Raw genomic sequence first — 16,805 nt, forward strand, 5'->3', positions numbered from 1 at the left:
ATTGGATCCCATGCCCTAATAATCCCATTGGATTATGGTGAGGCGCCTGGAATAATTATTCCTGACGGCTCTTCAGAACCAAAAACTGTGTCGTCTCCTCTTGTGTTTAATTGTCCCGCATAACTTGATATAACCTATCCTTAATAATTGAAAAATAGGGGTCGGAGAGCACAGAATTAGGCTGAATTCATTGACCATCGATTACTCTCACTTGGTCTCACATGCCTGAGCAGTGCCTGACTGCTCCAAGGGCAAATCCCTGAGGGAAATCCCCGCCAAGACTGGGAGCCGAGCTCCCCCTGCTCTCAATGTCCCCCTGACGTGGAGCTGATGTCAAGGGCCCCGGTACTGCCTCCCCAGCCAATGCTGCGCACATCCCACACCGTTTTTCACTACTGCAGGATCCATCCACAAACATTTCTCTCGCTAACACTCGGCACCCCGGCCAAGTTGTCCCCAAGATTAGTGGATGTGGGAGGTGAGGACTAACGAGCCGTCTCTACGCTATATTTTTGCCCCAGAAGTGAATAATGATTGTGAATAATGATAAGTGAATAACAATGCCTCACCTTGAACCAAGCATTGGTGAATTGAGGTCTGGTTACAGCCCAAATCCACCAATGCGTGGTATGTACCTCCTTGAACACTCACCGGTAAGTGGTACGTCCCTGCTTGATCAGGGACGGCCTGCAGTGCGTCAGCGATCCGGACCAACGCCCCCACCTCCATCACGTGGCAGTCCTGGAAATGTCCAGGCTCCCCGTAGCACCAGCGCACCGGACCAGGCCTTACTCCCACACCTGCAGCCTCAGATTCACCCACCTGGGTGAGAGAATAGACAAACACGGGGAGAGGAAGAGGGAGGGAAAGCATGGGTTCGGGGAATGGGTTTCTGGGGAATTGGCCCCTATTTCTGTGGAGCAGGGACGAGGAAAGGGCAAGGAGGAGGGGGAGAGACATGAGAGCAAGAGAAAGGGAGAGGAAGAAGGGAGGGGCTCGCTTGCCCCCGGATATGCCACTATATGGTCCTCTGCCAGCTGGATTGCCTCGTCAAGCAACGCCAGTCAGTGGCACTGGACCCGCCGTCCCTTCCGGAAGTCAACTGAAGAACTGCTCCAGTACCACGAGGTTGCTCACATCCTCGGCACCACGCCCCTCAGCCAGCAGCCACCTCCGGCAGGTGTCCCGGAGCTTCTGGGTGAATGCAAATGGGCGGCCGACCTTGCAGAAGGTCAGCGTGTGGAAGCGCCAATGGTGCTGTTCTGGGGTGCGGCCGACCTGTTGCAAATCACCCATTTCAGGTCCGGGTAGTCCAGCATGTTGGTGACTGGAGAATGGCCTGATGCTGGGTCTGGTGGAGGCTGGCGAGGGACATGATGATGGCATCTTCCTCAACAACCGGGTTACAGCACCAGTGTACCACTTCCCAGTTCAGGTAGGGAATGAGGAGGCAGGAGGCAGGCTTGGGAACAACTCAGAGGCATTTTATTCTCCAATTTCACTTTCGCTTTCAGCGGTTTATTTTATTTGTGCACACACACATACGCATGCGGCTCTGTGCTGAATAGCTCGCTCTCTCCTTTTTATCCTCGCCCCCGCTCACTGCAACACAGAACAATCATTAGTAGAATTCCCCGCAGGTGTGCATTCCTTGCGTAATTCATTGAGTGGTCTAGCAATCTCAGCGCAATCCTCAATAAACTGTCTTGAATAGTTGCAGATTCCAAGAAAGCTGCACAGTTATGGAGTTGGAGTTTTGATGTCTTTGACTGCTTGGAATCTGCCTGACTGGGGTTGGATACCACCAGCTCCAACGAGGAACTTGGTGCAGCAGTTTTTCCCCTGCTTTAGAAAGCTGGTTCAGGACATGGCAAATTTCAGCCGGATGATCCTTCCATGACTGGCTACCCATGAGAATATTGTCCACATACATTAAATTGCCATGTGCAGCAGCACTACTCATAGCTTTATGAAAAGATATTGAATTCTGCTTACACAATTGCATTAACAATCATCTCATCCTTCCAACTGAGGTCAATGTGCTGAATAGTTTCTTGTCGCATCAATGGAATGATGGAGATCATCCCTTTTAGGTAGGCGAAGAACACACCTTCCTGATCTGCCAAGAGTGAGGGCTTGGTAGCTCACCAATCACCAGAAGCAAGAGACCAAAGTCATGGAATGTGCTATCAATTAGGTATTCTAATGTTGTGTGGGCCAACACATGAATTGGTCACATTCTGGACCAACAGATAAGCTGAGCAGCTGTTCATTTCAGTTAGAGGTGTCCCACATATAGTTAGATTCAGCTCAAGGAAGCATGGAGCTGGCTGAATGTGTCAGTCGGGGAACAACACTCATGTAGTTCAGGAATTCTTTCTTTCCTATTCTTAGTGAGAGTACACAGACTGCACTGCTCTTAGGAGGACTTTGTGGGACTCTATTAGATAGTAGCCAATGGCTTTTGGACACAAACATTAAGTGGGAGTCTTCACTGAGGACTTCAAACAAACCAAGGCTTACTGCAGATTTTTCAAACAATAGTGTGAGCAGCATATCTGGGATGGCTGTCCCATTCACATGGACACCACTGGTGATCAAGGGACTGGACTGGGTGCACTGGACTGGGTGCACTGCCTAGGGTTAATGAATCACATGTAGAAAATGCATGATTTGCTTGAGGCAGTGATACAGTGATACGAGGCCTTACTCTGCCATGTACGAGCCTATAGTAGTGGGGAGATTTTCAGGTATGACATGAGCAGCAACAAGGTTGCAAGGATTATAGCTGGTAGCTTGACTGCTAGGTGGTTTGGGATTTGAGCCCACAATTGTCTGCGTTGGCAATCGATCAAGGGTGCTAACCTATGAAGCATGTCTTGCCCAATAAGCAGCTTTTTGGTATTGAACTTTTATATGTTTTGAACTTTTATATACAATCTTTGTCTCACGGAATGTGAATTCCAGTCAAGCCCTCTGTGCAATGTGAGCTTGGTCTTGGGTGTAACTGGTGATTGTGAGGTTGCACGACTCAAGCCGGAAGCATTTACTGACTGCACGCATGGAGGTGGTGGTGGGGAAGGCTCCTGACCTAGTCATAAGATCAGAGGACCATCGTCACCCTTGCTTGTATGTTTTACAGGGTCTTTGTTTGAAGCCTTAATGCCAGATTCAGCATTTTTCCATAATTTAGCCACAACATCTTCTGACAATTCTATTTCTGATCACAAATGTTCACTAGTTTGCTTACTCGGCTTTCGGTCCCTAGTTGGTGTTTGACGGCATTCTCTGAACTTGTCCAAACGTCTTTTATTCCAGCAATAGTATTAATCATTACTATTCCATTGACGTTCACATCCCTTGGACTGATTTTGTTTGTCCTTCCACACCCTGGTTCCATCTTTATGGTGAGAAAGGTGTTTCCAAAGGTTGTTAGCATGGGTGTCAGGAATTTCTGAGTCTTCCTACTCAATGAGAAGGGAGCCACGGTAATGTGAGTGCTAGAAGCCATGAACTCTCTTCCTTCTTGTCATCAGGGCAAACAACTGTCTCCCAAGCGATGGGTTGCCTTGTGTTTTAAGCAGAGTTACATGTGTTCTTACACATTGATGAAGATTATGGAAGAACAGGGATTTGAAAGCTCTGTCTTCAAAACCTGGTGCATTCTTACCCTGGAATTAGGCATGCCTCAAGCGATTGTAGAAATTGTGAGGGTGCTCGTTCTGAATGTGCCAGATTTGAATGAAATTGTTGCTGAAGTTTCACCAGTAAAATGGGGAATACTCTTCCTTCAGCACATTGCAGAGCTGATTAAAGTTATCATGCACAGAAGGAGGTTGAACTTCTATAAAAGCATGAACAGTTTGGGAAGATGTTTTCCAAATTAGTTTAACTATTTCATGCTCCGTAGCATGGGGCAGGTCAAACAGGCAGTGTTTAATCCCCCTGATGTAGCCTATAACATTATTATCATCACACTTCTCTGGATTGAAGCATTCAATGTCTTTGACCAAAGCATTGAGTTGTTTTAAGTGCAGACCATCGCAAGGGACTGATGCTCATCCCTGATTAAAAGTGGACAAATAACTAGGCCCAGAATTCAGAAGATAAATCACAATGAGGTGGTCTGTAAGATCTCTGTGAGTCTGATGCTCACTGGGAGGTGAGATATAAAGGGGAGACTGAGACAATCAGAGTGGGGCATAGACCTCCCGCACATCCTAAAAAGCTGGCTAATGGTGCACCTCAGTCAGTCCTCAAAGAGTGAGGCTCCTCTTTGGGCAGTGGGTGGCCTACTGACTCATCACCATGAGCTATAGCTTGAAGAGGTAGTGGAAAGTTTTGGCTGGTGGATTCAGCTGTCTGGTCAGTGCCTGCTGGCAGAGGGCCGCTGGCATACTGCCGAGGATGCCGTTTTGTCCCTGGCTGGAGCCGGAGTAATGCTCAACCTGTCCACACCCTCTGTTAAAGACCTTAACCCACTTCCCTGCCTGTAATGTTCATGGGTCAGACCTAAGGTCTCACGTTAACGAAGATGATGTAATAATTCGATCTTCTCAGGTACATCAGTACCATCTGCAAGCACTCAGGGAAAGTGCTGGGCAGTGGGTAGTGCTGGGCAGCACTTTCCCTGAGTGCTTGCAGATGGTACTGATGTACCTGAGAAGATCGAATTATTACATCATCTTCGTTAACGTGAGACCTTAGGTCTGACCCATAAACATTACATCAGTAATGATGACATTCAAACACATTACAAAGAGAGCAGGATATTATTAAATATAACTCAGATTGTGTTCAACTGAAGAAAGGAAGTCATATACATCTAGGTTGGCTTGTTGGTGAGTAAATTATGGGGTAATTTTAAGTCTATTTTATGACTTCTGTTAATTGGTGAAAAGCACTCAAAAGGTAAAATGTTTGTTTTACAGGAACCCAAAGGTCCTACACCAACCATAGTGTTCAACGGCTCTCCTGATCCTCTCAAGGCTGAAAGTGTCAGCATTATAATGGACAACGTGACCATTACAAGAGAGGCAAACATTGACATGACACAGGCTGTGGAATGCATGTTTGCAGTCTATTTTCTTTTCAATACCCGGTTGCCATTAAGCACACAATGACTTTTATTCAAAAATATATGCTTAAATTTAAATGTCGCCATGACACAAGAACACCAATACCTGTACTAAAAATGTACAGTCAGCTTGTGTAAATTGTAGTGATATTTAATAGATGTTTTAATTGTTCATGTATTGTTTTTATCTGCATTGTGATTTGTTTTTCCTCATTTCAGAGATACATGTAAAAGTATAGTACTGTATACATACATACAGTACATAAACAAGCTTATGTATGTTTATTAAAAAGTGAAAATGCTTAAGTGAAATTAAATCTAAATGGTTGAATTGTAATTAAACATTTTAAATGTAAAATAATTTAAAGATTTGCTGTCTAATACAGAGTAAACAGAGGTGCAATTTTAAACATGACGCTAATATTTTTGTATAATAAATTGAATAAATTTAAACTTTTTTTCTGGATTGGTTATATTTTCTTATTCAATGATAAATAACTCTTTTAATAATAAAGAACCCTTAAATGGTTCTAAAAAAGCACCATCTAACTTGGATTCAAAGAACCATTTGGGGTTCTATGTATGAAGCAGGTGAGTACATTACATTGTACATTAGCCTAACAATGCCTCTTCAGTGACATAGCACTGCAGGAAAGGATCTCCTAGATTCAAAAATACACTAATAAAGCATTAATTATCAACAGAGTCTTAATGCCTCTGCAATGACCTAAAGATTGAAGGAAGGGATCTCTTAGATCCAGAAATGAGCTAAAACAGCATTAAATATCAAAATATTTATGCCTGTGCACCAAATTCAACAGTGCAGGAAGGGATTTCTTAGACGAAATAATGAATTAATACAGCATTAAAATGAATTAGTACAGCATTACATATCAGAATATCAATGCCTCTGCACTGACTTCCACAATGAAGGAAATAAACTATTCTAGATTTAACAACGAATTAATGACACTGATTAATAGAGCATTAAAATTATTTTTTAAATATTAATGCCTCTACAGTGACAAAACAATGTAAGTTGTGATCAACAAAGTTTGCAAATAATAATAATTTACTTAATAATTAAATCTAACTATTACATGTGAATTCTGTTATTTTGTTACTAATGTATATAATTGTATAATTACAATTTCTAAACGTATTTCAAGCGATTTTAATTTAATTACTGCTTGATTGTAATTTACTACAAAACCGACAAAATAACACGAAGTTCAGAAAATGCATGTGTAGAGAGATTATAATTTTAAAGCTTTTCTGCCCTCTCATGGCGATTTCAAAGTGGGGCAAGTTTTCACTGTTAAAATCTGGTAAACGTAATGAACGTTGGTGATTTTATTTGTGCAACTTGTTGCTGTCAACAGATTAAACCTCTAGGAGCTATAGCTCAAATTGTTCCAAGTTTTCAAATAAGTGGATTAAGAGGTTGAATAAGAATGTGCTTATTCTGTTATCCACCAAATCACTACAGAATCAAAATAATGCTGTTCGGGGACAAACATTATCAGCTCTTAATGTGATAAACTAAGTTTAATTAAGCTTAATGCTGGCATACAAAGGAGCATGCAGAGATGCAATGAGAGAGAGAAGCAAAGATCAAAGCTTTTTGTATAGGCACTTTGTATAGGCCTAACAGGTTATATCATAAGAAACAGCACTCAGTCAGGTCAAATTCAGGTTAGTAAATAACAAATCACTTTACTAGAAATAGAAAACGAACCATATTTCCTATAGTTAATTAAGCCCAGATACTCACTTTGAATTGAACTTGCTTGCGCTTGCCACAGGGATTCACGTTGGCTGCTCACATGGTCCAAGGCGCATTCCTCAATTTTATAATTAATCTAAGTATGAATGCCTCCAGATTAATGTGGGGTGACATTACAAAAAACTAAACAAATCAAGGCACAAAGGGATACTAGGTCTTATCCAAGACACACATTCCACTCAATTCAATATAGAATGTCAGGCATTACATACACACCTATGTGTACACATGATTAAAACTGCTTACCCTTCTGAACTGCCAAGTCACCTTTTAGTCACCTAACCAAGAACCGCCATGCCCATGTCATGAGTATGTTAAGTTAAATGGCAGGCAGCACAGTAGCATAAACATCAACTAAGAGTTTCAAAAACTGGTGACAGTTTTATACGAACACAAACTCAAACCAGCTCCAGCAGCAACACTAAGTTATCTCAGACACTGTTGTGTGTAAGCTAACAAACTAAGCTAGCAACTACATAACACTAAGCTAGCAGGGCTCAGGCTCAATGCTTCAACAGCAAAATGGGTACACTGACCATGATGCAGAAATACAACAGGAGATAAAAACAGGAGTCTGTTTCGGCTTTGGAGGGCAGAAAAACTGTAGCAAAACCATGAGGTCACAAGCTGCACAGAATAATTCAAAGATCTACATGTGATTCAGCATGTGCATAAGGCAAGTTAGAAAAAGGAAAGAAATGACATGGTTTGGAGTATTTGTAGCAAATACTATGTCACTATCACTTGTGACATGAGAACTCAGCTGTCTGCAAACCTCATCCTCTTCTTGAGCCCTCTTTATTTGCGCTAACTTGGTGGGTGTTGCAGGCAGTTGCTGAATGATGTGATCAACATAAACTCTTACATCTTCCTCCATTTTGAGGTCTCCCTCTACCAGACTGTCTTGGAGTAGAGCTCTTGAGAACGCATCAGCTGTAACTAAATTTACTTCCAGCAACATGCACAATTTGGTAGGAGAAACACAGAAGCTCAAAATCTCAAAAATCTCAGTATGCATGGAGGCAGGTCATCAAGTGGTCTTGAGGCTAGCAGACTGACCAGTGGCTTGTGATCAGTTCTGACCACAAAATCCAGTCCCAAGAGCTAGGTTTGAAACCTTTCACAGGCCCAAGTGATTGCAAGAGCCTCCTTTTCAATTCATGCATATCTTCTCTCAGCTTGTGTCATACTCCGAGATATAAAGGCTACAGGTCTCCACTCACTCGTAGGCTGTAGCTGAGGTAGTACTCCCCCAAATCCTAAAAAAAAGAAGCATCAGCTGATACTGTAGTTTGTCAATCTGGGCAGTACTGTGCTAACACTGCAGAAGAACTGAGCTCCTTTTTTTAATTTCTCAGAGGCTTGTTGTTGTTGACATCCCCATACCCAGTCATTTTCAGCCTTGAGAAGGTCTCTGAACGGTCCTGTCAGCTCTGTAATGTTAAGGGAAAATTTTACCACATAATTCACCATGCCAAGAAAATGCTTGATATCAGCTGTGTTTTTGGGCTCAGGCACCTCCTTGATGATTTTTAATTTGTATGGATCAGCTTGGACGCCATCTGCACTGATAATGTGGCCATAAAACCTGGGCCATCGCAAATTGACATTTTTCATTCAGTGTCAAGCCCTTTTGTTCTCAAAACTTTGAAAAGTTGGGCATCATGTTCCTTGTGTGTAGCCCCAAACACTAAGATGTCATCAGGGTGACACAAAGTGCTATCCAAGCCCTTGAGCATCTGTGTTAGGGATTAGTTAAAGGTTCACCCAATAAAGAAAATTCTGTCATCAATTACTCACCCTCATGTCATTCCAAACCCATAAGACTTTCATTCATTTTCAGAACTCAAATGAAGATATTTTTTAATGCTGAGAGATTTCTGTCCCTCCACTGACAGTCCATGTAACCAAAACTTTCAAGCTCCAAAAAGTTCATAAAGGCATCGTAAAAGTAATTCATGTGACTCCAGTGGTTTAATCCCAATTTTATGAAGCGATACTTTGGGAATGCTTTGGGTGTGCAAAAAAACTAAAATGAAGTCTTTATTCACAAAATATCTTCACTTCCTCATAGACCTCTGACACGCGTTCATGAGAGAACCACGACACATGCATGTTGTATTGACACGAGTGCGGACATTCTCATGATACAACTTGACCCAGAAGCACTGCACTGTTTACAGCTGAGGAAGAGAGACGCTATAAAAGCAAACTGATTCGACATACAGGAGGACTTGCATTTTTTTTGCCCAGCCTTACTTATTCGAACCCGAATATACAGATCAAGAACTAAGACGGATGGAAGAGGCTGCAACAAAGCCACAGTCAGAAGCTTCTGTCAGACAGAGAGCAACGGAGATTTGGTGGTGTAAATGTTGCCAGTGAAAAGCAATGCATACAGAACTGGACAACATTTGGCACATTTAGAATTTTTCAATGATTCAGGCGATGAGACGACACCTGTATCCTGCTGTCTAACCAAGGACCCTGGTTTTCCACCTCTACTAAGAAGTAGAGTTTTAGAAGTGATGTTTCATTTGCCTATAGTGAATTGGAAGAAATGTCTGAGAAGGACCGGGTGACACCCTATCTGTAGAGTAAGTATCATGTTTTGCATGTAACAGGCTAATGTGATGCTACAAATGCAGCTTGGCTAATTCATTCATTCATTCATTCTACAAATCTGTTTTCTGTTCACAGTCAGTGCAGATTGGTGCCGCATTGGGTTGTACTGGAGTGGATTCTGAAAGGAGAAAAAACTGTGTAGACACAACGGAAAAGTTCTGCCATCATGTGTTGTGCAAGCCATATGGGAAACATACCCCTCATTGTCTGGAACATATGTCGGTTTGAAGGAAGCTGAAGAAGCTTTTGGACTAATTTTTTTGAAAAATGATGTAGAAAAGGTGTGTATTGTTTTACAGTTGCATTTTTGATATTTTGAATAAATATGTTACTTGGGTATTACAGCTACTAATTGTAATTTTTTTTTTATTTCGAAACAAAAATTCCATTACACCATATAAATTTGCTTTTGCATGTCAGCAACTGCTCACCAAACATGTTTTATTGGTAATGCATAAATAACTTTTTTAGCATATTTGCCCTTAGTCAGTCTTTTTACATAATTGTAATATACCAGCAATTATCTGTTTACTCCAGCACTGTTCCACATTATACATTTGCATCCAGGAAATGCGCACTTTAGCACCATTTTGAAAAATAAACCAAGACCTACAGCAAAATCAACTTAGAATGTAATGAACGAAGCTTGCATACACTGTCCCTGTTCCTCTGCTGTAAACAGTGCAGTGCTTCTGGGTCCGGTTGTATCATGAGCACATCCGCTCTCACATCAAAACAACATGCATGCATTGTGGTTCTCTCATGAAGGCATGTTAGAGATCTTTGCGAAGTGAAGATATTTTGTGAATAAAGACTTTATTTTAGTTTTTTTGCACACACAAAGCATTTATATCACTTCATAAAATTGGGATTAAACCACTGGAGTCACATGAATTACTTTTACAATGCCTTTATAAACTTTTTGGAGCTTGAAAATTTTGGTTACATGGACTGTCAATGGAGGGACATAAATCTTCCAGGTTTCATTAAAAAAATATTTTCATTTGTGTTCCGAAGAATTAACGAAAGTCTTATGGGTTTGGAATGACATGAGGGTGAGTAATTGATGACAGAATTTTCTTTTTTGGGTGAACGGACCATTTAACTTGATACTCCTCGCTTCTCTCACTGATACCCATACAAATTAACCATACAAACAAGTGACTAGAACAAAGCGGGGAAACATGGAACAATTGACATACAAGAACAAACACAGTAAGGCAGCGTAACTCAACACAGAACAAACAGAGGTACAACAAGGTTTTAGTTTTTACGACGAGGACAACAACGACTTCTTTCTGAACGAATGGCTGCGGGTTTTAAATAGGCGGGGTCAGAGGTTGATTGGTTGTCACGGCCGATGACATCAGCGGGGATAATCGAAACAGACAGGACGTTATCCAATGGGGCAACTGCTGCAGAGAGCGAGAAAGAGAGGGAGGGCGAGAGAAAAAGGGAGAGAACAAAACACAAAAAACACGCGGACATACCCCAGAACGTAACAGCAGGGCTTACTAAGTTACACTGAAGGTTTATCCGCTACAGACACTATATGTTAAATGTTAGTTGGCTCTCTCTGAGCCCTACTCAAACTCATTCCAGACTGGATTATATGGCTAAGCATAATCTCCCGTCTTCTGGCTAAGTAATTAAACTTTGATGCACCACAGTTCTTGTTGCATTCCTCATAGCATGCACCTCAGACCAGTCTCTGCCATGACATCTGAGCTATCCTCCACAAAACAGAGGCTGTACTAGTAACCTAATCTACCCTCCATTGTTGTCTCTGTCCCAAACAAAATGCCAGTCTGCCATACAGAAAGCTAATTTAATCTGTTTTAGCTTCCTATCACTCTCTTCACTCTAGCACTAAATGAGACTCGGATCACTCCCCAGAACTCACCTACAACAGCTGCTCTGTTATCTTCTCTCACACTCCACGAGAAACTGGCAGGTGGTGGTACAAGTTTGCTCTTGTCTCAGAAATGGTGCTTCACACCGCTTGCACTGTTTTATCTCAACATCTCATCATTTGAATTCCATGCTGTCAGTGTTACCTCTTATGATTTGAATCGATCACCCTCCTGTTCCTCTACTAAACTTTCTTGAAGAACTTGACATTCTCCTTAGTCTTAGTCTTCTCCCATCTACTGATGACACTCCTTGGCACCACAATCATACTCTCCTACGTGTAGTATTTTCGTTTATACAAGAGTTAGTTTACTAATCTGATTGGACGAGCGATGTTCCAAAAGTGCTTATATTTAGTACAACCGCACTGAGATATTTCACTGTTTGTATCATTCCACTCGTCTGTGTTCCCCACATAAATTTCCACTTCTAGAGATAGTTCAAAAGGATTACTACAGTAGAGTTAGCAACATCATCAGCGGACTTGGCAAACGATACATTTTTCATGAATATAGCTTTTGACTTAAAATATGAAAGCTGTTCATATGAAGATGAAACAGAAGAAGGGAAGCCAATTTCAGCGGAAGCACCTTTTGTAACGGGAATGTAAGTCAGTTAGTGAGCTAACTAGCCAGCTAGCTGATGGGCTATAAAGCGACTGTAAGTTCTTCGGGATGTATTTCCGCTAGAGGAGCAGAAATAAGTCAGTTGGCCATATTGTGTCCGAATGTCAGTTACTCTATAATTTCTTGATTATAGAACTGTTGTATAAATCAATATCGCACACGCAATCCTGCAGTTACACTGAATATCGCCATGTTATATTATAGCATGTTATAATATAACATATTATATTATAGCTATGGCTGTTCAGTATAACCACAATTAATAACCATAATTGCTTAAATAACAGCACGGTCTGTCGTGTCTTATTCCTTACTTGTACGAACATGTGGCCTGATATTCTTGTTGTTATTATTGTCAGTGTTGTTATTGAATTATTTAATAAACTGTGATTATTATTTGTTATACCTCAAATATACATGAAATATTTCATATGAGTAAAATAATCAGCATGTACAGGCCTGACGTCACTGGCCTCTAGATGGCAGCAGAGTTCCGGTCTCCCTGTTTCAGCGCGTGCGGTTGCCATGGTAAAAGCCTGTTAATTGTATTTTCACTCTTAGACCAGTGTATAGTTTTCCTGCAGATGTGACTTGTATCTAAAGAGACTAATGTTAGTTGCTATTCTTCGGTATCAGGTTAATGATGGATTTCTAATAAAGTTAGTTCAATACTGAAAAAAACGATCTCACCTGGTTGTAGTTTAGGGATGAAACTCACAAATAAACTACTAAGTCTACTAACAATATGTGCTTGCATATAGGCCTTATAATTATAGCCAGCATGTTTACAGCCAAATAGCATATGATTATACCCTGATATTCACTAAAATATCTTGTAACAGGTAGTAGTTTAAGACAAAACATACTACACTGACAAATTGCAGTATAAATAACCATAGAAATATTGGACTGATAGTAAACTGCCATAAATACTCAAATTTATTTCTGAGGAAGCAAAGCAATGGTGGATTAAGGGTTCTGTTATCACTTCATAGTATTGTCATAGTTAAATCTCTCACAAGACCATGGTGAAGTGATCATTTGATGTGGCATAGCTGTTTAGAAAACTCCTTAGTCCTAGCCAGAACTTGTCTGTGGTAGTTTTTACAGAACCTTTGTGCAAGACCAATGACTGCACTGCTGTATAGTGTATTATTCTGTATATACTCCACCTAAATCAGGGGTGTCAAACATATGGCCTGATAAAGGTTGTAATTTGGCCTATCAAATGAATATATAATACTTGTTCTAAATTAAAGTTGACTTATATTGACCATAATTGAATTGAAAGATTTGAAAAAAGCTCTATTATCCCAGTCTGGAGCAAATCAGAGCAATAAACTCAGGACCATAAACGCAGCTGCTGACAAAAGGTGCTAATGATATGTAATTTGATTTCACAATTAAATCAATTACATATATTCCAAAATAAGTCCATTTCTTTTCCAGGTTGTATCATGACAAAATGTGGAAAAATAAAGGGGGTGAATAGGCCTGTTTAGGGAATACATATAATATCTTTGGCAAAACCATCATTTGGATTTTTTAAAAAAAATTGCAGTCTATTTTGTAGATGATACATGTTCAATCCATTTGTGCATTCAGAATGTACTTTGAGATAAAATGAAGATAAAGAAACACATTTAAGAAGAGTTGCTATGTTATTGGTCTACTCACCAGATTTTATTGGTCTGGCCAAGGTGACATTAGACTAAGTGTTATGTAGCCCTTAAAACTAAGTGTTATGTGACCCCCCTAAAGTGAGTTTGACACCTGACCTAACTCGAGCCTAAACATTCATTGCCCTGTAACAACCAAACTATTTGGACAATGCAATTTGTCAACAATTTTATTTCCAATACAAATAAACTAAATGTTTACAAACACAAATAAGCAAACTAAATATCCACAACCAAGTATCATGCACATATGGGAAATGTTAGCTAGCCCCTTTACTAGTGCTGTACATGTGCTATTATTTGTGTACAAATCAACTTATTTCCAAGGATTACAGCAAGTGGGAACAGACCAAGAGAACAAATGGCCTGAAACCAATTAATCATAAAAGGGGAGGAGACGATACTAAATTAAACAAGCTGCAGCTTCCACTAGACTTTGCAGAAGATTAAAAATTGAAAAACAGGACCAGGACTGAATCTGTATCCACGATAAAAGCAAAACATTGGAGGTGTGTAGAGCATATTATTTCGCTTTCCTCTATTGTCATGGTATCAAGCAGGGTTTCACGCTAAAAAAATCCATTTAGATAGTTATCAAAATGCAGAGAAAGGTTGTTGAGGATCTGGAAAAACTCTGTGAATTGCTTCAAGTGAAGAGCCACCAGATGGCCAGGGACATTGAGGACACACAAATACACTCTATCTCTAGTGCAAGAGAATTCCTTATCCAACACAAAAACTGGAGGTGAGCCAGTATTCTATGTAAGGAATATTGATTCATTTATTTTCACTGATGAACACTGTTGAAAGACCCGATTGAAAAAGGTTTTTTCAGTGGGCGTTTTGTATAGTTATGGGTTCTTAGTTTCGTTTGAAAACCTTGCCAATTCTTATAAGAACCTACATAGAGCCTTTAAGGGTTTCCCCTGAGGGACAGCTGAAGAACCCTTAAGGCCTGTGATCTGTTTTTTCAAGAGGTCAATTGTTGCCATTAACTGAATGAGTAACAGGCTGATCAAGCAGGCGAAAATCTGATCTGAGGAATGCCAGTGTGGAGGCAGCAAATCAATTTGCTGTTTGGTATAAACTCACTGGTAATTGACATTAGGATAAAATTGATAGGCAGAAAACTACACAGTGTTTAAATGAAGGCAAAACATTTAATACTAAATTATACATGTCTACAGGTTTCACAGCCCCTGATTATGTGGCTCAAAAATCTGGAATAAAACAGTAATTAAGCTTTCTGCATACCCTTCAAGGCTAGATAAGGGACTTGAAGTCTAGAATGTCTGCAAAATATGACTAACAAAGTGTTTTTAGTACTCATGTTCTCAGGCACAGCTGAAGACAGTGAAAGCAAATGTGGCTAATGCCCAAGCAGAGACTTGTGCCCTCAAAACCTACAAAGACCAGAAGTATCCAGTCAAAGCCCTTCAGATTGCTAAACTGAAGAGAGAGCTGGGTGAGCTGAAGAAGACACAGCTGGTAAAGCAGGAGCTGGGCATTATTTAAAATGGTTGTGTTCACTACATAGCCTTTTTAAGAAAACCGAGATGGATGCAGATGCGGCTCCATCCAAAAAAAAGAGTACTGAGTGGCTGTTAAGTCTTTCTTTTATCAACTCACTTGACAGACACATTTTCATTTGCTATGCAGTGTTTGATTTAGAAACATTTTAGAAAATACCAGATCAAAAAATTTTTGTGGATACTGTTTAAAAGGTTGCTGCTCCACTGACCTTTATTGTTTTGCTAGGAGGAACCTGAAGGTATGACGTTGCTGTTTCAGGGAGTGGTGGCTAATTTAGAAATGCAGTTCTACCAGAAACAGAAAGTACTGTCTGCAATTGCCAGAGTATCTATACACAGTATAGAGTTGAAAATACAATATATTCTGGCCAAGAGGGAATTATCTATTATACTTTAGGATATTAATATTTTGTGAGTTGTTCTGTGACAGAAATGGAACCTCACATAGTCTTCTGCTGTTGTAGCTCATTTGCCTCAAGGTTTGACGTGTGTTGTGCATAATGAGATGCTTTTCTACCCACCACAATTGTACGAGTGGTTATCGGAGTTACTGTAGCCTTTCAGTCAGCTCGAGCCAGTCTGGCCATTCTCCATTGACCTCTCTAATCAACAAAGCATTTCCATCCGCAGAACTGTCGCTCAGTGGATGTTTTTCTTTATTGCACCATTCTGAGTAAACTCTAGAGACTGTTGTGTGTGAAAATCCCAGAAGATAAGGACTTATAGAAATACTCAAACTAGCCCGCCTGACACCAGCAATCATGCCACAGTCAAAATCACTGAGATCACATTTTTCCCCATTCTGATGGTTGATGTGAACATTACCTTAAGCTGCTCTCCTGTGTCTACATGCTTTTATGTATTCCACTGCTGCCACATGTTTGGCTGATTAGATAATTGCATGAATGAGTAGATGTACAGTTGTTCCTAATTAAGTGTTCATTGAGTGTATAGAAAATAATTGAATTGGAGTAGGAGGACAGAAAACTACTCAAGAATATTCAGAAATTACAGCTGTCAAGGCCAAACATTAGTTGGAATGTATTTCAAGACATTTTTCCAAAGTCAGTGAGTACAAGAGGATTTTCAGTGTACTAGCTGAGATGCTGACACTACATAGACTGTAAATCCATATGCATTCCATATGAACACAGAAGTGATTAAAAAAAACATTCCTAATATAATAAAATAAATAAATGAATAAGCTGGGAGTTTAAAAGGATAATCTATTTGAAACATGATCATATATTTCATATAGGCATCTAGTTTATAGACTACTTATGTTCTCTGACCAGTATAATCAGTATAATATACAATAAGAAAAAAGATGAGGGGTTAACTATCTATTATTATTATTATTATTATTATTATTATTATTATTATTATTATTATTATTATTATTAAAGTGACCATGATCATAACTTTTATAAATTGATGCATGTTTAAAAACCTCAACTTCATTTCTCTTAGGATTCTCACACTGGCAGTGAATATTTAACACAGTGAACTACATAATTAATACAATATGCACTTTACAAAACATAAATTAATGAAGACATTAAGAGACAT

At 40.0% G+C, this 16,805-nt stretch overlaps 1 protein-coding gene across 1 annotated transcript; it reads left to right on the top strand.

Moving 5' to 3' along the window:
- The first annotated feature begins 1,342 nt into the window (after positions 1-1,342).
- c20h20orf96 (chromosome 20 C20orf96 homolog) lies at positions 1,343-16,334 on the top strand. Its single transcript, XM_053227276.1, is given in 8 exon segments — positions 1,343-1,435; positions 4,561-4,695; positions 4,932-5,036; positions 14,292-14,449; positions 14,602-14,623; positions 15,028-15,192; positions 15,463-15,624; positions 16,191-16,334. Coding segments are annotated over 8 exon segments (984 nt in total).
- Positions 16,335-16,805: the final 471 nt, after the last annotated feature.

Source organism: Pangasianodon hypophthalmus, chromosome 20 (assembly GCF_027358585.1).
Source record: "Pangasianodon hypophthalmus isolate fPanHyp1 chromosome 20, fPanHyp1.pri, whole genome shotgun sequence".
Lineage (NCBI taxonomy): Eukaryota > Metazoa > Chordata > Actinopteri > Siluriformes > Pangasiidae > Pangasianodon > Pangasianodon hypophthalmus.